This window comes from Podarcis tiliguerta, assembly GCF_965153285.1.
Source record: "Podarcis tiliguerta genome assembly, chromosome: 6".
In the NCBI taxonomy this organism is placed as follows: domain Eukaryota; kingdom Metazoa; phylum Chordata; class Lepidosauria; order Squamata; family Lacertidae; genus Podarcis; species Podarcis tiliguerta.
The window spans coordinates 58,196,096-58,217,568 of record NC_139539.1 but is presented as its reverse complement, the minus strand read 5'-3'; the positions used below and the strand labels follow the sequence as shown (position 1 = coordinate 58,217,568).

At 42.7% G+C, this 21,473-nt stretch overlaps 2 protein-coding genes across 4 annotated transcripts in view; one reads left to right on the top strand and one right to left on the bottom strand.

Annotated features, from left to right (window-relative positions):
- The window catches only part of LOC310680951 (E3 ubiquitin-protein ligase RNF170-like), a gene marked incomplete at its 5' end in the record, with an annotated part of 32,303 nt that extends 26,232 nt beyond the window's left edge, over window positions 1-6,071 (top strand). For all 3 annotated transcript variants that reach the window (XM_083448203.1, XM_083448202.1, XM_083448204.1), the window contains 3 exons: window positions 3,092-3,165; window positions 3,637-3,747; window positions 4,274-6,071. In XM_083448203.1, the coding sequence (XP_083304329.1) occupies window positions 3,092-3,165; window positions 3,637-3,747; window positions 4,274-4,579 (491 nt within the window). In that variant the 3' untranslated portion in view covers window positions 4,580-6,071. The remainder of the gene's footprint in view (window positions 1-3,091; window positions 3,166-3,636; window positions 3,748-4,273) is intronic.
- Window positions 6,072-7,095: 1,024 nt separating this feature from the next.
- The window catches only part of FGGY (FGGY carbohydrate kinase domain containing), a 152,970-nt gene continuing 138,592 nt past the window's right edge, over window positions 7,096-21,473 (bottom strand). Inside the window, exons 15-16 of the mRNA XM_083448134.1 lie at window positions 9,910-9,971; window positions 7,096-7,322 (exon numbers count right to left, since the gene is read on the bottom strand). Of these exons, the coding sequence (XP_083304260.1) occupies window positions 7,241-7,322; window positions 9,910-9,971 (144 nt within the window). The 3' untranslated portion in view covers window positions 7,096-7,240. The remainder of the gene's footprint in view (window positions 7,323-9,909; window positions 9,972-21,473) is intronic.

Sequence of the window (21,473 nt, the reverse complement as noted above, 5' to 3'; positions counted from 1 at the left end):
CAATTTGGAAAAGTTCTTTGTCACAATTGTCCTTCATTCTTAAGCCACGGCACCATCTATAACTCTAGCCATAGAACAAAAATTAATGATTTTCAGATCAGGCAGCTCTTAATGATGACTGAATCTGAGACACCAGCCAATCTCCAATATACAGCTCTACAAAATGGTTTTTTTAAAAAGTATATTACTCTCACTGCCCCACATTTATACAGCGTTTGCCCCCAAATGACACTATGCCTATCTGAATCATATTGCAACCTATCTGTATGCAGTATATCTGCCTCACAAAGCCAGAAAAGGGTTCTGATATAATCTGATTAAACTCTCTGCTGTAAAACAAGATCCTTCATGCATCACACCCACACAGGAACCACTTCCTCTTCCCTTACATTCTTCATTCTGATGTTAGTATGCCACAAGTAAAAAGCAGAAATGAGTTAAGTGTCCAATAGTGGAAACTCCCACCCCAAAGACTAATTTGCTATAGCAAGTCCAGATCGTTCTAGCAAACGAGTCAATATACATGGTACCAAGAAGAGATAGGATCAATAAATAATCTCAAGGGATTTCCTTGACTTCTTTTTCAGAGTGGCCACAGTGACACGTACATTGGTCAAGTCTAGGTTAGATTACTGCAACATGCTTTCTGTGGGTCTGCCCTTGAAGAGGGCTTGGAAACTGTACCTGCTGCAAAATGCAACAGGCAGAATACTATCATCTGCACTTTGCAGATCACAATACGCCAGTCTTACATCAATTGTTCTGGCTTTAGGTCCATTCATGTGCTCATTTCAAGGTGTTGGTTCTTACCTATAAAGCCCTAAGTTATTTAGGACCAGGTTATCTGAAGAACTGCCTTCTCTCATATTAACCTGCCTGTAGGTTAAAATCGAATTGGCAAGACTTGCAGTCCAGCCAGGATCAGTGTACTATGTTCAAACCATCTTGCCCTGGTGAGCAACCGGGCTGCACCAGCTGAATTTTCCGAACCATCTTCAGAGGCAGTGTATAACGTATTGCAGTAATCGAGCCTAGAGGTTACAAGAGCATAGACAACAGAGGTTAGGCTATCCGTTGTCCAGGTAGGGGCATAGCTGGGCCACCGGCTGAAGCTGATGGAAGGCACTCCACACCACTTTTAATATTTGCTAAAATGGTGCTTATAATAATTTGAATTATTTAATGGTTGTATTGCTTTAGCGTATTGCAAAATGTGTTAGGGGCCTTTATTCAGGGCTGAAAAGCAGTATAGGAAAGCTCTCACAAACAAACAAACAAACAAACAAACAAACAAACAAGCAAGCAAGCAAGCATTTGTCCCCCTGCCCAACCCAGTGCTGAACAGTTTAAGTAAATAATTAAAATGAAATATATAGACATAGACATATTTTGGATAGGCTATGTTTTCCTATGTCTCAAAACATTTTATTTGAAACCTATATTTTTAATTCAATTTGGCACTAAGAAGAGCAAAGGTGGGCAAGTGTCATATCTAAAACTCATATTGTTATTTGATGGCTTTAAATGATGATCGGCTATGACTTATAGGGGGGAATGTATTATCGTTAGTCTATATTATCATCAGGAATTCCTATATTTCTTCCAAGATGTTTCAAATTTCACCTATATCTCGAACCATATGTCCAGGAAATGGGGTAGAAAGTTGATCCTGGGCCAATATTATTTTTCTCTAATTGCTAATAGCCAACAGAGTGTTTCTTGGGGGGGGGGGGGGGGAGGGACACAAAACTCTGCAGCTTCCTGGATTAAAAGTAGATTTGAGGTCAGTTCTGAAAATGTGGATATATATATACAGAAATAGCAAGGAAAAGAGGGGGAGAGAGACCCACCCTTCCTCCCTGCTTTGTCGCTGCAAATGAGTCAACAGAGGAATATGATTTACAAAACATGATTTTTAAGTGCTTTGAAAAGCTGGTATGATTCTGTTTTGAGATCTGCATATGTGCCTATAATATGGTTGCAAGCGGTATAGTTGACCCATATGGATCTCTAGCATTATTCATTAAAGCTTCAGACTATTGAACAGGGCTGCTGGTATGTGCTTATAAGACTCTGGGCACCACTGCCACGAAGTAAGAGGCGATGGGTGCCTGGGGTCTTGCTGGCACTGTTCTCCACATTGTGCCCAGCCACCCTGTAAACAAAAAAATGGCTAGGAAGGGAGAAAGGGGTAGGAGATCCAGGGGCCCTGGCATCACCCCTACTCATGTCCCTGATATTGGGAGTATCCCACGGTGTAGGCAGCTGCATTGATTTTCATCTGACTTTTTCTGCCCATATCAGAACAGCTGTGGGAAAACCACATGTATTGTCAAATCAAAGAATCATAGAGTGGGAATGGACCATGAGGGTCATCTAGTGCAATTCCTGCAATGCAGGTATCTTTTTGCCATATGTGGGGCTTGACCCCACAACCCTGGGATTAAGAGTCTTATGCTCTATCACCTGAGCTACCTGAATAATTTCAGGGACGGAGTTGGTGAAGGCTTTGAAAAAAAGACAACAACATCCTGTAAGATCAAGGTTTTAAATGTTGCTACTTTTCTGCAATCAACTACAGTGGTACCTCGGGTTAAGTACTTAATTCATTCCAGAGGTCCATTCTTAACCTGAAACTGTTCTTAACCTGAAGCACCACTTTAGCTAATGGGGCCTCCTCCTGCTGCCACACCACCGGAGCACGATTTCTGTTCTCATCCTGAAGCAAAGTTCTTAACCTGAGGTACTATTTCTGGGTTAGCGGAGTCTGTAACTTGAAGCGTCTGTAACCTGAAGCGTATGTAACCCAAGATACCACTGTACACACCATATTTTCACTCACATTTTACTGAAAGTAGGTCACACCTGGGTGGCAAATAACTCTGACAGCATCTGTTTCTGTTGCTGTCCCCAGCAGTGTCCCTAAACACTGAGCAGCCTGGGTTTTTTTCCCTTTCCAATAGTTTTCAGGTAGAAATGTAATCTCAGTGTGGGAACTGGATCATGGTGATGAAGGGATTAACAGGTGATGAAGGAATCTTCATGCTATGCAGGTTTTCAGTTCTTACAATACTACTTTTTCTTTCTTTAGGTTCCTGTCTGATTGAATACTGGAAACATGGACCTTGGCTAGAAGCAATCAGCTGCCCACTCTGCAGACAGAAAGTAAGCGTTTTCTCTTGTGATCACCTGCTCTTTGGCAGTCACAAGAGGAGGTGGAAATATGTACCAGGAATAATCCTTATAAATTTACAGGCTACTACCAAACATCTGCATCTCTCATTTGATGCCTGTCAAATCAGGGAACACCTATCAAATATTAAACAATGCGCTTACAGCAGGCTTTTTATTACAGCTGGCTGGCTTCTTGCATTGCGTCCAGCTCACCCAAGATGAACTCCTTATACTCCTCTGATCTTGGCCGCTAGCTGCCTACCTTGGCACAATGCGCAAAGGTAGCAGAATAAGGAAGGCAGCCTGCCGGGGAGGAAATTTACCCACTGGAGGACAAAGCCTATGAGTCAGGGGTCAAAGACATAATAACAAAAGGCTTATTAAAAGTATAAAACAGCACTGATTTGTCTTATAGTTCTAATCTAAAGAGACGCTTCATGCTTTTTTCTTTTTTACCTGAAGGTCATTCTTTTGTACAACATGCCTTGTGAAAATCAGCCTGACAAGCCGAGCAAACAAATTGTGTATGACATCAGAGATTACAACAAACGTTTCTCAGGACAGCCTAGGCCTGTAAGTAGCAACTTTTAGACATTCCTGGCTTAAAACGCAGCTAAGGTCGTTCTCTTTCTAAATTCGGATCGAAGCTGGTTTGGGGAAATACACACTAGAACACAGTATTTCACAAGAGACAACAAGGTAGATACAGAATAGCTATGGATTGTGCCAAACACTGAGCATACACTGAGCTTCCCAAACCAGCAATAGGAGTGGACTGAACACAGAATAAATGGGAGTGTGTACATCGCGTGGGTTCCCTGTTTGAGTGTGCACTCCACATAAAACGAACCAACTTCTTAAAAGTGGCACCCAATATTCTCATTGGCTAAATTTGCACAATGCAAAACATGTATTTTTAATGGGGCAATAAGGAAAGAATCACGACTGGATGGGGGAGATTAGGAAAAAAGGAGGAAGAAGGATTGTTGCTGGCAGGTTTTTAGTCATCTCTGTAATTCTCGTTTTCTTACTTAACAAATCCAAAACAGCAGCATGAAAAATAAAGAGTTTCATAACCTTACCCAAATTTTATGTCCAGTTCACAGATTATCTTTATGACATGCCACTTCTCATCAACCTGGCCATACGAGGAATCTTCACGCTGGGCGGCTTGGTATGGATCTTCTTCCTCAGAGTTGTCATCTGTTGTTTTGGAACCTTCATGTGCTTGACTTCTTCGTTGGATCTGATGCCAGAACCTCTTTGTGGAATTCTGGGTGTGTTTGATGACCTAGTTGTTGTTTTCCTACTTTTAATCTGTATGATAAACATTTGTTCTCAGATGGAATCAGAAGGGGCGAACATGACGAGCTCTACCACACAAAACATTTTGTTGGAATCATAACGGGCTGAAGCGCCGGCTATTCATAATGGGAAAACCAACCAGACAACGGTGGATTTTCCTAGTCTCTGGAAGTGACACAGAATGGCCTTAGCTTTGAAGAATGCTAAGGGTTGGTGTGCAGCGCTGGAGTTTATGAAAGAGAAACAGTTGGGTGGAGGCTGTAACGTTAATCATGGATTAACACCCAACAACATCCACAAGCCTCTAGAAGAGCACTGCTGCCATTCTAAAATGACAATTTCGCATTTGTGGTACTTAAGACTGACTCCTAGAAGGCACAGTGGCCAAGATCTGATCCAACTGTTCCACAGCTCAACAGCTCAGATATGGCTAGAAAACATGAAGTACATATAAATGTGAAAATACTGTACCGCAATTCTGATTAACGTGAAGCCCTCAAAACGACAAATGATTTTTTTGCACGTCATTAAAAGACTATAGAGAGACAAAGAGGAACAGGCAGAGTTGTGTGTGTTTGGCGCACACAGGGGGAAAACGTTGTCTGCTAGAAGGTCCAGTACAGACCTCCAGATTCAGCAGCTTACTGATCTAAGATAATCCTTTGCCATGTGCAGTATTACAGATACATGTATAGGGATTACGGTTTGTATATGCTTGCCAATAGTTGCAACAGTCCTCATATTGCCACCCATCAATAAATGCTCCCAAAAACTGGCACAAGGGTATTAGAATGGATCAGAAAAGGCACCTTGGAATACTGTTATCTGAGTCTTTTGGAAATAAGCATGCTCTTTGAAAGTCACTTCCTTATGCTGAGGCTCCCAGTTGTGCTTTGGTTTCAAGGTGGCTTTGTGTACTGTAAGCAGATTTCATGTACATCCTTATGGGAACTTAGGACAAAACCAAATGGAAATCTATGCTATCTAATATAAGCACTGACGTCTTGAGCAGCATGGGGTTATATAAATACAAAGGAAATAAAAATGACCAGGAAGTTCACCTTCTCTCGGAGATCTGTATGGAAACTTTAGAATCCCCTTCAAGGTTCCTGCCCTGAGTGCCTCCTAGTGAAGACAGGCAGGTGACTGCCAAGGAGAGCGACTTTTTTGGTACAGACACTTCAGCTATGGAATTGCCTCCTCAGAGAGGCTTACCTGGCACCTTCCCTCCTCCAGTGAAGTTAGTACAGTTAAAGCTGAGTGAATAAAGAAGTTGTACATCCAGGCTTTAAAACTAGGTTTTAAATCCCGACTGTATGCGAGGACGTTTTGTTTTTTGTTTTGCTGTCTTTTATTGTCTATGTTTGCTTTTTAAATTATGATTATATATTGTGTTTTGACTATATTGTTGCAAGCCACCTGGGGAATATTTATTGGTGGGCGGCTATATAAATCTAATAAATAAATAACCAATGAAAAAACTATGAATCAAATTTATATGTAGCCTGTTACGTGTTTGCATGGTGGAAAGGAATTCGGGTTTTTATGTGTTAGCTGTGCATAAGAATGCTTGCATATAAATATTTATTGTTCACAGTGTTCTGAAACTTATCGTGCATTTCTTCTTCTATCACGTGCACACATCCTAATATTTATTTGTTTATGAAGTCCCTGGTGGTATGATTGCTACAATCCATGAGTTAGCAAGTGCAGGGCAAGCAAGAACAAATGCAATATGTGTTTACAAATACAAGGTTTGCAGCATCAGTAGAGAGTCTCATAGGCTGGTTGTTCTAGGCAGGATCTTTCCGGTCACCTACTGTAACAATTGCTTCCTGCTTCTTGTTGCTTGAGAGACTCCATATCCTGGGGGAGGCAGCAGGTGAAGGACTGTGATCCAACTGTGCCTCATTCTACCGCAAGGTGGTGCTATAGAGCACAAATGTTGAAATGCTGCCTGGGCAACAGTGTTTAAAGGAGATCTAGTTAACTGAACCAGACATTTGTGCTATTTCTGGCTACCCATAAGATTAACCGGCTACTTTGCAACCTCATTATCTGAAATCCTTACCCTTCCTTTATGTTGCTAGGGAATAGTAACCTGGGGGAGAACGGGGGGGGGGGGGGTGCGCAAGGAAAAGCCCAGAGGTGAAAGTTAGACATAGAGTAGGAGAATGAGCCCAGGAAAATGGAGGAGGGCAATTTATTTAGGGACTCAGGGTATATATCCTGACTTTTGATGTGAACTAGACCCACAGGGTGTAAATGGACATGTGTTTAACTCTTAGTGGTCAGCTAAAATAAATGCATGAAATATTTAAGGAGAGGAATTTTATGGAAGTTCTAGATTAATTTTGCTTTAAATGTTGATGGTGGCGGGTGATAGCAGAAAGCTGATCCCAATCTAAGATGGTAGGAAGGAAAAATACAGGGTGAGTCCTTTAAAAGAGGCCCCATGGATACAGAGTGCAGATGTTCCGTGGGGCCTCTTGTATACTGTAAGACTTCATCTGACTTATCCCGTAGCAATTTGTCATTAGCTTTCACTGGAGGCAAAAGCTCCTTCTTTGATTTGGTATTTGGCAGTAGCTTAGAGAACCTGCTCAACAGGCAATAAAGTATTCAACATATTTTTATAAAATTAGAAATGTAAGTACATTATGGAGCATCATTGATTTAGATAAAGGAATAAAGAAATAGAATGTTGGGGGGGGCACACCACCACTCATCCAACGTCATGAGTAATTCTCCTTCATGGTGTCTACAAACTCTGCATGATGGTTTTATATTCCCGCTGATGTTCCACGAGTTTCAGAAACACCTGGTACTTCTTGTCATAAAATCTGTGGGGAAAGCACAAATTGAAGCAATGAAAACTTTAGGAAAGTACTGTACTTGTAATAATAAAAAAACCAAGAACCTACGATGACCCCCTTTGTGCAGGTCACACTCACCGAAGTGAAGAGGACTTGTGCAAGGGCACACAATTGTCTTTGTGCTGCTCCTGTGTCTTTTGAGAGACCTTACCCAGAAAATGCCTGACTATGGCCTTAAGCTTTACCCCCAGTTTGACACTAAAGATGCAGGTTGATTTGTTTAAAAGAAGAAATGCCCTCTCTCACTCTTGCAGGCTCCCCATTCGCAGGCTGTAGAAGTGAGGTAGAGGGATTCTGGTAATTTCTGGGGAAGGGAGGGGGACAGGAAGCAAAATAATGTGTGTGAAATGGTCTTCATCAGCAGTGGCATTCCTCCTAATCTGTATATTGCACGTGTCTGGGCTGCCATGTTAATAAAGACCAAGGTTTCAAAGGCATAGTTCAAAATATTCTAAACTGGGAAGCTGCCCTTCCTGCCCTTGTATTTCCCCCATGGCAAGTGACAATGTATCCGACTGCTAAAGCAATGGCTGTGCTGAATACACAATAGTAATACAAGCCCACTCCCCCAGCTTGCGGGAGTCAGGGGGGATTAAATTGCGAACACTTCCAACACATCTTTAATTAATAATAATAATAGTTATCATTATTAAAAACTGCATCCATCTTGCCCTGTCTCCATTTTAAAGTTTACGTTTTCTTACACTAAAAACTTACAACCAGATTAAAGTCTTCATTGCAAATGCAAAATAAAAAATGGAAGAATCACTTAGGACATCTGTAGACCTTCCACTAAGCCTGTAGATGGTGCTGCAGCACTTCTTGAATAAGTTCTCTCCCCACACTCACTCACCCAAATCGCTTTATATTATGAAGCAACATGTGCTGTAATTCATATCTGATTGGGACACACAATATGGTAGAGCACAGTAATGTAGCAAAACTGCATTAAGAAAGAATGAAAGATATGGTACAGCTTCAAAATAAAAAATATATTAAAGGTTTTCTTGGGTTACAAAAGTACATGCATGAGTAACCCTGAAATAGCCCTGCAGATGAGCATTTTAATAACCCACTCACAACAGTCTTTTATCCCAAACATCCCAGTTGCCATCCTTTGTTTTTCCAATATTATTTAACCTTGGTTCTTTGCAGTGATAGATTTCGGTTCTTGCTATAGCATCTCCTTCATTCAGGAACTTTTCTCATCCTTTGACCTCCCTAACTCAACTTTTAGTTTTCTTTGGGCCCATGAATACATCTTTCTGCACTTATTTGTTCTGTGAACTGTTTGTCAGTCTGCTGCCTCCTCATATCCCATTCCTAATTGCATGTCCCCCCCCCCTAGAAAACCCCCCCTCTCATTTACCAGGTCCTAGCTGGCAACTGAAGCACCACACTAGGGAAACGCCAGCTCCTGAACAGCCACATAGATTTCTGCAGCATCTGCAGTTTCTTTCTTTGCCTCAACATCCTCAAGTACTTGGCGTAGAGTTTTCACCATACGTAGAGGTTGCTATACTTTCAGATCTTTTTAACCTACCACATGGTGGCCAACACACATCTGCACACCCTGGCTATGCTCAGGGAGGTTGCTTGCTTAATCGTTACCCTATTTCCTCCTTTACTCCATGTAGTCCCTTCCCCTTCCAGTGGCTCTTCCTCAAGTGACGCAGTAAATATGTATCAGGGTATACAACAAGTGGGGCGATAGCAGGGAGCACAGGTGACTAAATGTGAAGGGCAGCAGAGGAAAAGCACTGGGTAGGGAAGCACCTAGAGTCTTCAAGCACTGTGTTGGCTGCCTTATGTTTGGCTCTAGCTTAAATACAGGTATTCCCCCCCACACACACACTTATGTGGGGGTTACATTCTGGGCCCTCATGTGCATAAGTGAAAATCAAATAAGTGGAGAGCACCCCCTACAAAGCCTCTCTCTTCAACTAGAATAGAAGCTTGGGCCAGCTAGAGGCTTGAGGATGTGCTGAAAATGGATGCTGCTGCTGTGCTACCACACACGTCAGCTGCTAGGCAGGGAGACTGAGCTGCCTAAACAAAGCCTTCTGTGCCTCTAGTCTCTTCAGGGCTTCCTCCACCCACACTCAAGTTCTCTTTGGGCTCCAGGGAGGGTCCCCTTGCGAGCCACGGGAACTCTCCAGCTCTATCCCGCCATCTCCAGGTTTGAATTAAATTACTTATTTGTTTCCCAGTACCACACAAATACACAGTCGTGTGTGACGCCTAAGTGTGTGTGTGGGGGGGGGGGGGGATGCCTGTATATATCTTGGTTTCACCTCAACAGAACTTTCTGTACTTTGAAGCATTCAGATGGCAGAGTTATTTGCACATCTAATTGATGTAGTTGCTTAAGTTTGTATGACCACCATGTTTTGATAAGTCCTGTGTCTTTCTCATTGGAGAGGCGAAGAAAGAAGGAAAATATGTTAAGTTCTGTCCACCGCCATACAAAAAGTCAAGAGCAGACAGCTTTAACTGTAGACAGTGTAGCTCTTTTACGCTGATAAGCTGAAGAAGAGAAAAACAAATCCATTACCTTTTATCCTTGTGGTTTGGCAGCACAACTCTCCCAACTCTCCCCATTTTCTCCATTGCATCCTGTTGAAAGAGCGACAGTAGCTGCAGTGGCCTGTTTCAATTTAACATTCTTAGTAAAGGAACAAGATGTTTCAGGAATCAAAGGGAACGCCACTGAATAGTGTTGTTCTGGGTTAACACACCAGAGCGCTTGAAATATGGCCTATCCCATTATCAGACAGCAATGGGATTGCAGCAATGCAGACTGCTCAATAAGTCAGACACCCTTGCAGGGAGCTCTGGAGAAGAGCGAAATAATCTGATCACTATCGCCCCAAAAGTACATACAAGTAGTGGTTTGCTGATGTTTTGGTGAAGACATGCTGGACAAATCCACCACTGTGTTCACAATAAAGAGGATGAACTGGGAAATATATCAAACTAGCCAGCCATGGCTGAGGCTCAATGAAAGCAATTGGATTTGACTTGAACTCAGGTCCCATTAACTTGCATCTGCCACATGTAGGATAAATGAGTGGCTTGCTGTGTCTCCCTGGCAGTATTCCCCCCACCCCAACTTATCTACATAAGGTACTTATCTACATAAACTGCACATACATAGCAACATGTCTGCAAAAATCCTGAGGAATGTGTGAGTGTTGCAGGCAGGGTGCAGGAACATCTGGGACGGGACCATGAGGCAAAGTCCCTCCCTCCCCTCCATGCATGTGGAATGAATCAATAAATGGATGAAAGAGGCCTTAGTTAGGAATATAAGGCGAGCTTTCCTGGACCAGACCAAAGCCCATCTAGGCTATGTTCCTACAGTGGCCAGCCAGCTGCCTATGGGAAGCCTCCAAGCCCAACCTGCTTCCCAGCAGCGGCCTCCAAAACTGGGCATAGTGCCTAGGTAGCATGGCTAGTGGTCACTGATAACTCCATCCTCCACGAATTTATCTGACCCCCTTTCAAAGCCATCAAAGGAGGTGGCCGTTACTACATTTGGGGATAGCGAATTCCATCATTTAACTACGCACTGTGCAAAAAGTGCTTCCTTTTCATACTGACACTTCCAATGCTTAGTCACATTGGATAGTCCTGGGTTCTAGTATTACAAGAGAGGGATAAACAACTCCTATCTGCTTTCACCACCCCATGCACACATTTTGTATACCCCTGTCATGTTCCACCTGGCCCTTTTCTCTAAACTAAAATTTTGTATCATCTCCTCGTGGGGGAGTTTGCTCTGGCTCCATGACCACCAGCAGGATTTTCTAAATCATTTCCAGCTGCGTAACAACCCTTTGAGGTGCGCCAACCAGAACCGTATGCAGTATTCCAAGTCCGCATGCACTATAATTTGTATAACGGCCTTATGGCATTGGCATTCCTCCCATCCCTCACCCCAATTTTCAAACCCTTTCTAATGATCCCTAACAAGTAATTTTGGTGTTTGCTTTTTTTTACAGTTGCCATGTGCTGGGTCAACATTTTCATTGAGCTATGCATCATTATCTATTTTCTGGCCAGCTCCTGCCAGTTCAGACCCTATAATCGTATATACGAACTTAGTCCTACCCAGACACCTATTTTGCACTTGCTTACACTGAGGGCTTATCCACGCTTTATTTTGTCCCACTGCTTCCGCCCCATGGAAAACTGCTCTTTAGCACTCAATAGGAACGAACAGCAATTCAGGTTCTCTCCAGATTGCTGTTTGTTCCAGTTCAGAGCAGGTTTTCCCCAGGAAAGGAGCAGGGCAAGGGGACAAGCCCTCTGTTGCAGTCACAGTTTAACTTTAGCTGTGTTGGGCGCTTGTTAACATTCTACGCCAATCTGACTTCCACGGCTAGAACATAGTTCCGTTCTGTGCACTGGCTAATTTGGCAGAATGTACTCAGATGAGATTGATCTGACTGTACAGCCATACTCCCAAATGTACAGTCAGACACACTCAAATAAGATTCAGGACCAAATGAATGACATGCTAGAAAAATCTGTGACAAAGGTCTTCCAAGATTTGCAGCCGTGGTACATTCTGTGCACTAAAGAAACCGGCTACAATTCAATGCAAAGTCTGCTTAAGACATTGATTTAAGCATGCTCAGCACTCCAGTGGATTGTGCCCATCATTATATCTAAAATATTAAGTGGGACCAACAACAGCAAAACATTGCACAGCAGAGTATTTCTGCTCACTGCCAGCCATGCTCTCTCCCATTCTTCTCCATTCCATTCTCTCCCTCAACAGGCAGCCAGCAGCCCATCACGACTGAGCAGGCCAAGTCGGCACTGCAGCCCCCACCCCAATGATTTTTCTTTTCTTTTTTGGTATTTCTGCAAACCTCAGAGTTCCGCCAAACCTGCTGATACAAACTTTGGTGTTGTTTTGACACAAGAACAGCAGTCACACTTGAACGTTACAAGTAGACATAATACTGGCTGCAGTGATTATAAAACCTTTAGCATAAAATGCTGAAGCTTATTAGCGGAAAGGCATTGTTGATGAAAGATGGGTAACTAAATAATTGGCAGCAAAGGGAAGTGCAGAATTCTGGATTTGCAAGGGATGGCTATTTAAAATTTGTGCCCAGCAAAGCAGATTGCCCCTCATCTTCCAAGTGGATGGGTCAGAGGAAGCCACAAGATCCAAGCACATACCTGCTATTAATTAATTAGGCGCCCAAGTTTTTAGTGTCCCATGGCAATGGGAAGTACTGAAAAACGTTTGAAATCCGTTTTTTCCTTTTTGGGTTTGGCAGAGTGCAAACCCCTTGAATGCCAAATACTGGCTTTTTTAAAGTAGGCCCTTACTGATGCAACTTTCAGCAACTCCGGATTCAAAGTCTACCAACTTTTAGCAATTGTAAGTCTAGAGTCAAAGGCCTGAGATCTAGTTGATATATAATGGAAGGCAGGTGGCAGTCTTACTGCAGAATAGGATGGCTGTGCTGTTTCGGAGAACCCTCTGATGTGCAAAAAGGGGACTTGCAAAAGAAACTAACTAGTCTCAAGGCCAAGTCTGAAGACTGGCTGCCTGGTTTCAACTTGACATGCATTTTTTCTGCATTTTGCCTTGCTCAACTGCAGCTTCCATTCCAGTGCCCTCCCTGTAGGCTGAATATTTGCACTGCAGCATACAATGGGCACATGAGAGTTGGTTTTTCTCCCTCAGTTATCAGTAATGTCACAGGAACGACCCAATAGTTTCACAAAAACCATATTCCAGGTAGCACTATAATTTCCAACAGCTCTATGCTAGCTGGGAGGAAGAATCGCATTTCCCCAGCAATTATATTTTGCTCCAAGTGCTGGGAATATGGAATCCTTTCCCAACAAAAGCACTTCCTTGAGAGAAGATCTCTGATGCCCACAAAGCAAAGGGACGGTAAATGTGCACTTGCTGAGCTGCAAGCTGATTATGTGGGAGGCTTTACGTATCCTGGAAAGGAAGGAATCTAGTCTGAAAAGAGAAGGACAGCTGGCAACTCCCTCGAGCAATCTAGTCTTTCCTCTCTGGGTCACAGGTATTGTACAGAGAACATTCTCTGCTTGGCTGAGGCACTCATTATTCTTTTGGAGATGATCCAGCCTTTCAGATAAATATATACTTGCACACATTTTATTTAAAAGCAGTTATTCACTTAGCCTCAAAGCTTTCCCCCCTCCAGACTTCTGGGAAGAAGAAAACACCCACCCACACAAGCCATAAAAAGATGAAATGGCTTCTTTCAGAGGAGGGGGAGAGACAATGCCATACTTAGTGCCTTGTCATGAAGCACCATTTTAGATCTATTTTTGTTATTTATTCAATCACTGTCTCTGCATTAATGTTGGCCGATATAACCTCTACGCTCTCCAGCAGGCATGCGGCTCAAGGGACGCCCTCCATGGTCCACTTCTAATTTTATTTTTTTTTTTATAAATTTTTTATTGCGTTTCTTTCCATAATTTTATAGGTTTATAAACAAATAAAGTAGTTACAAGAAACAAATTTTCTCTTTTTTAACAACAAAAACAAAATAAAACTTGGACTTCCCCACCCCTTCCGATTCTGCGTTCTTTGCATTAACAATATCAGCATTTTGTTACCTTATTTCATACCTTGTTGTAACTTTCGAATGTTATGTATCCAAATACAATATATTATATCTCAATTTCAATACCTTTAAAATAAACATAACATATTCAATTTAAATTGTCTCCTTTTCTCTTTTGTCACTAATTTTACCATTTACTTAATCATATTCGCAGAAGCTTAACGTTTCCTAATCATGCACTTTCTTAGGATTCATACAGCTTATAATATTTTTTCAGATAATCTTTAAATTTTCCCCAGTCCTCCTCAATTGTTTCTTTATCCAAATCTCGGATTCTGCCGGTCAGCTCAGCTATCTCCATGTAGTCCATCAACTGCGTCTGCCAGTCCTCCAGCGTGGGCAAATCTTGTGTCTTCCAACTCTTTGCAATGAGTATTCTTGCTGCTGTGCTAGCGTACATAAACAAAGTTCTATCTTTCTTTGACATTTTCTGGTCCACCATGCCCAACAGGAAGGCCTCTGGTTTCTTAGGAAAGGTATACCTAAATACCTTTTTCAATTCATTATAAATCATTTCCCAGAAGGCCTTCACTTTTGGGCAGGTCCACCAGAGATGGAAGAAAGTCCCCTCTGCTTCCTTACACTTCCAACATTTGTTGTCAGACAGGTGATGCATCTTGGCTAGCCTGACTGGGGTCATGTACCACCGGTATATCATTTTCATAATGTTTTCCTTCAAGGCACTAGATGCCGTGAATTTCATTCCGGTGTTCCATAACCTTTCCCAGTCTTCAAACATAATATTATGTCCAACATCCTGTGCCCATTTTATCATAGCAGATTTAACTGTCTCATCCTGTGTGTTCCACATAAGCAGCAAGTTATACATTCTAGATAAAATCTTGGTCTTTGGTTCTAACAATTCTGTCTCTAGTTTCGATTTCCCCTCCTGGAAACCAACCTTTTTATCCATTTTAAAAACCTCTTGAATTTGAGCATAATGTAACCAATCTCGCACCTTGTTTTTTAATTTGTCCTGGCTCTGCAACTTCCAACCGTCTCCAATTTTTTCAATTAATTCCCAATATTTCGGCCAATAGGCCTCCATATTGGGTCTTTTTCGAGCTTTGGCCTCCACCGGTGATAGCCACCTCGGTGTTTTACTCTCTAATAAGTCTTTATATTTCATCCAGACTGCAAAAATCGCTTTTCTGACAATATGACTTTTAAACAATTTGTGAACTTTAACCTTGTCATACCATAGATATGCATGCCAACCAAATGCATTATCAAAACCTTCCAGATCTAGGACGTCGGTGTTTTCTAGCAAAAACCAATCTTTCAGCCAGCAGAAGGCTGCAGCTTCATAGTACAACCTCAAATCCGGCAGGGCAAACCCCCCTCTTTCTTTTGAGGTCCACTTCTAATTTTAAAAGAGAATATGAGAGGTGAAAAGGACTTTCCTCATCGCCATTATTTCATTAATCCCCCAATTAGTCTTTATAACTACATGGAAAGGGAAAGGGTATTGGGAATGACTTGCGAAGGCTATGCCTTCAAAGGTGGCATATAAATAAACACACACACACATATATATATATAATACCAAAGAACAACAATAGTATGAAATTCAACTTTTGGAAAGCTTCCATGTCAAGTGCAATAGTGTGTCAAGGTCACATGGGAGTCAGCCAATAGCAGAGCCAAGATTGCAGTCTCTTCAGTTCTTGCTCAACTCAAAATATGCCCCGTGTTTAAAAAGTCACTGTCAATCAGGGTCATGGGAAATGCCAAAAGTGATCAGATCAGCAGTCTATTGAATTTGGGTGCTTATCTCCAAGTATAGCATAATGACAAATATGTTCTTCAGGGATAAGGGCTTCATGTTCAGATCAGTATTTCCAGCTACCAAAGTGATAGTACTCTCCTATACATGTGTAAGAAGTAGGCCCCACAGAGTTCAACAGATGTGTACAGTGGTACCTCGGGATACATATGCTTCAGGTTACATACGCTTCAGGTTACAGACTCTGTTAACCCAGAAATAGTACCTCAGGTTAAGAACTTTGCTTCAGAATGAGAACAGAAATCGTGCTCCGGCAGCGTGGCAGCAGCAGGAGGCCCCATTAGCTAAAGTGGTGCTTCAGGTTAAGAAGAGTTTCAGGTTAAGAATGGACCTCTGGAACGAATTAAGTACTTAACCCGAGGTACCACTGTATAGAATTGCAGCCTTAATTTAAAGAACGTAGCAACTTATTCTTAGGCAGCTCAGTAAGAAGGGGCTCCCACAAAATATGGAAGTCATTCTCGTGTGTAGTTTGTCACATGGGATGTATACAGACAGGCCCATTTAGCCTTGTCTCTTGTTTGAAGCAGGCTTAAATAAAATCAAGAAAGTACAATGAATTCTTTTTTAAAAAATTCTTTTTTTGCTAAAATTACTTTTTTCTCATTTCATTTTTCATTTCCTGTAAATTCTGTGCTAAAAATAAAGACATAAATGTCCATGTTTGATCATAATTTGATCATAATTTTTAAAGGCTAGGCAAAATGCAAGTGAAGGGTTTTCTTTGCTGACAAAAATAGAGCCACTGTGGAGTATAAATAAATGGATGAATTCATAGTTTCTAGCTTTTGTTACAGTGTCAGAACTGAGTATGAGACAGAGACAGGCCAGTAAACAAGCTAGCTAGCGATGAAAGATTATCAGAATTGCAACGGCCACTTAACTTCATATGCAGGGAAAAACTGAGTTTAACAGATGTGAATTGCAAAAGAATTAGTATTGCAATCCTATACATGCCTACTTAAAGTAACCCCTTCAGTTCAGTAGGGACTTACCCCCAGAAAAGTGTGCATAGGATTTCAGCATAAGACAACAGAAGCACATACTATTTGGCTAACAAGAGTCAGCAGCAGTACTAATGTCCAGTGACCAGAATACAGTCGTACCCTGGAAGTCAAATGGAATGCGTTCCCAAAGTCCGTTCGACTTCCAAAACGTTTGGAAACCAAAGAGCGGCTTTTGATTGGCTGCAGGAAGCTCCTGCAGCCAATCGGGAGCCGCGGAAGCCCCACTGGACGTTCGGGTTCCAAAGAATGTTTGCAAACAGGAACACCCACTTCTAGGTTTGCAGTGTTTGAGAGTCAAAATGTCTGAGTACCAAGGCATTCGGGATCCAAGGTATGACTGTAATACAACATGTCTAACAATGGGATTTCTACCTAAACCATATGCCATACATGTATGTGTGTATATTCATGTGTGTAACACACACACACACACACAAACGCTTCTCTTGCTCAAATGTTAAATACCGTAAGATTCTACACATGTACAATCAGAAGACAAAGCTGAATTCTTCCAGCTGCTTTAAGCATTTCTCAATTAAACTCTCATGGATGGCTATGAAACTACCTAAACAACAAAGCCAGTTGCTTTTTAGGTGTATTTACAAAAGTTCTTTAAAGGTCTCCACATACTCTCAATGGAATTCTGATTGTCTAGAAATTACATGACCAGATTACCCTCATATGTATCTTTTTGTCTAGTGAGTATCTTTTGTTTGGATCATCAATTGCGTTTCTCATTTCTTGCCAGACAGTCGCTGCGTTCCACCCAGATGTAAAATTATCTATTATTCCCCTAGCGGTTTTTTGGGAGGGCTGGTGATGGTTGGCCTTTCCAGAAGTTCTCTGTGACTGTGATTGTACAGGATGATGTACAATCAATGAAAGCGCCAATATTGTGAGCCAGAAGAGAATTCTCTGGAAAACAGATGCTTTCCCCACAAAGCGCTTGTTGAGAAAGTTTATACCTGCTTGGCCAATCTGAATTGAGAGCAGGGGGAGTTCATCCCTCCTCACCAATCTAAAGTTGTCTGAAACTTTTGGTCTCCCCTGAAAACTTGGCAAATGGAGTGGAGAGTAGCTAAGTATTTGGCTGAGGGGCGCATAAAGAGTGTGGCCCGCCTACCAGTGGCAAGTGGCCCTTGAAGGGTTGGCAATAAGGGAATGAGGGCCGAGAGCCAAAAAGGTTCCTCACACCCACCCTAATAGAGCTACCCCCCCCATACCTCTGCCCAATCCTCATAAGAAGCCAGTGACAAATTTAAAGCTTTGCAGTGCCAAAGAAAAGGCACAGTGCCATAGACATTTATATTCCCAAAGTGAACTTTCAAAATGGCATCTCTCCCTGTTTAATTTTTAAAAATGAAACAGGCAAGCAGGAAATGGTGCCCTTCCGGAAGCTGACACCAGTAGCAACCTCACTTCAAGGATATCCATTTGTAGATATCTTTCTAAGATTAATATAGCATTCTGTCTTTCCTTTGTCCACCCTTTTCTGTTTTCTGGGACCATTTATCTGTTGCACTTTGGTCTGACTAAATGATTTGAAGCCATGCCAGCGTGTCATAGCTTTAGACTAATTAAAAGTCTTCACCAGCTTCTTCTGTCCACTGGCTCCCAATTAATTTCTGGGCACAATTCAAAGTGCAGTTATTTAAAGTCCTAAACAGCAGCCTTGTTCCATATTTACCTACAACATCTCTCTCACTTACACAGACATACACGTACAAGTAGGATAATGTCTGGGCACTGCTCCAAGCGCCAGAATCAGTGGAAATTAGATTCAAGTTGACAAAGCACAAGGCCTTTTTTACAGTGGCACCTTTACTGTGGAACTTCTCTGGGAGGCCAGTCAAACCAGCTCTGTTTTCCATCTCAGAAGAATGTTATTAAAAGCCTTTCCAGCAGGACTTTGTTTTAGCTGCCTTGTGGTTTTGATGCATCAGAATAGTTTCCCTATGGTTGCTGGATGCTACATTGTCTTCCTGGTATAAATTCATGCTATTAAAACTGATAATGCTTCTAGCATTACTTTTTAAAATCAAGTTAGTAGTCTTCCTTATTCCTCTGCAGAGCCATGCTTACTGTTACATAGATGGCAATTGTTTTATTTGTGATTGCTTTACTGATGATTTGTTAAGTATTCTATACAATTTATGCTGTATTCGTGATGTTCCATTATGTTATTTTTATCTTTTGTTTGTAAGCCGCTTTGGGATTTATTTGAATAAAAAGTGGCATAGAAATAGAATCAATAAAAAAAAATGCTTATGCACGAAAGCCTTTTAGAAAACAAATAATAAATAGAAATAATCAAAAAGAACTCTACAAGACATTGGGTAAGCAGAGGGCATGACGCTTCTCCCTTGAACAGCTAGCCTGACGAATCCCTCACCTTGTATTTGAAACACTACCATGCCTAAATAAAACATATTGTCCCACGTGCCCTCAGGGTTTCGTGATTCACAGAATCAGAACAACACTTTGGGAAGAATAAAATGCCTTGTGATCGCCCCCTCACATCCTCCCATGCTTTCCACAGAAAAAGAAAAGAGGGGGTTTATGCACATCACCACAAGCTCTTTTCACGGAAAGGGACAGTGAGGAAATGGGCCGAGGGCAGGAGAGAATTATTAGGGATCACTGCAGGACAAAGCAGAGCATGAAACTTTTCTAATGTATCAAAACACACTCCAGGGGCAGTCCCCATGTAAACAGAGCCTTAGTTAGGCTGGGTAGAATCAAAAGGAGAGAAGGGTCAGCACAACTGAAGGCGGCATTTTTCTGCCGTGCCAGTCATGACGTTAGTCACTTCTCCAGAAAGCCAAATTTAGAAGCAGAATGAGCCGCGCCGGTTGTCAACCCACCATCCTTCAGTCGGAAAGCCTGCTTTGTGGTAACTCTGCTGTTAATATTAGGCATGTTTCTGTTCCAGTGCCTCCCCCTCAACACCCTGCAACTAACAAATAATTAAGCAATTGTATTTAATAACAGGCAGCTGGCCACTCTGCTCAGACTCAAGTGGGTCAGGTGCCAGCCTGGCTGCCCAGCAGTGGGAGGCTCAGCTTACATGGGCAGTGGAAGGAGCCCAAGCAGCTTAACTCTGCTTTCAGCTCCCAACTTTTGCTGGCAAGCAGGCACAATGATTTAATGTGCTCTGGTCTCTGACTCAGCAGCGCTGGGGTTTGCACGCTGGGAGGGAACAGGTGCTCTTGAATGGGCCTGGTGACTCAGGATCGGGATGGGGTCAACTGTCTGTGGCAAGGGCCAGTACGCCAAGGTGGGAAGCCCCGGAATAAACGCTGCCTCTTTAACCTGTGAAGAAGAAGCAGTGCAAAACGCCCACACTCTCTGCCTCATCCACAACTCCCAGCCCACTTGGGAAGGTTCTCACATTTCCTTCACATTAAAGGAGACTGTTCAAAAGCTGTCGTATCAAATATACTAGTGGTGAGTAACCTGCGGCTCTCCAAATGCTGTTGAACTCAAATTGCTGCTGGCACAGGCACGTGATGTCCAGAGTCTGGTGAGGGGTAGACCATAGAAAGGAACACAGGAGAATCGTATTGGGTTGAATTAGGCCACAACTTGATTGATTCCAGATGTGAGTAGGTTTGGCTAATAGGTTGAACCTAATGAGGTTGACCCAGTGCTGGGAGTCGCTCCCAACATTGATCAGGTGCAATGAACCTGCACAGACCACTGTTGTGAGAGGTGTTTTGGCCCATCGACCCCCATGTGGGCAACTGGACAAAAATCTCTCCTCCTGGACCCCTCTAATGGGGTACCCACTCAACTGTGAAGGCAACCCAATGACTTATCTACCACTCAAGCTGGCCCCTGCCAGTTAGCAAAGAGGACGGCCTACATGCAGTTGCCATGGTAAATACTGCTGGGAGAGCCTGGTCCAGCCCCTGCTTCTAATTGGCCTGTGGGGCCGGGCCTGCTCAGATGTGGTCTGTGGCTGCCAGAGGAGGGTGGTGTCAAGCGACCATCCCCTCACCCAGCCATGCAGGAGGATGGCGGACATCCCCGGGACCAGCCCATGGTCAAGCAGAGCTGCAAACACTACTCTCCCAGATCAGCAACATCTCTAAGTTAAAGACCAGGGACCCCAACCTCATGCAGTTTCTGACTTGTACTTGTATGACTCTTTCCAAAATAATAAGCACAACTATTTCATCAGCCCATTGGGGACAAGATCAGGTCCATGGTATACAACATACAAGCAAATGAAGAAACACATCTCTTTCCCCCTGCTGTGGTCCTGATTAAAATCACCTCCGTGAAAATATTAGACCTGAGAGGAAAGCCCCCATAGCAGTTATTGGGGTGGGTAGCAGTAGCCTGCTGCCAATGGAAGCTTGCCTCCAATAGCAGCTGGTGGGGGGGGCGGTCCTTTAGGGCTGCAGCACAAAGAAAAAAGGGTTAACTCTGACCAGGGCCCATAGAAACTACTGGCTATACTTTTTACAAGAGAAAATGCAATGACAAGCGACACATTTAACCCTGTGGTTTGACCCGGTGAACAGGGCTAGCCTGAGTCACTGTGCTGCCTGCCCTAAGTCACCCTGGGGTTCTTTGGGATGAAGGGAGTGCTATAAATAAATAACCAAAGCTGTTTCAATGCTTGCTTCCTGTTTTCCCTTATTAAATTGTGAGCCTGTGAGCAGGGACTGTCTTATTTTTCAAT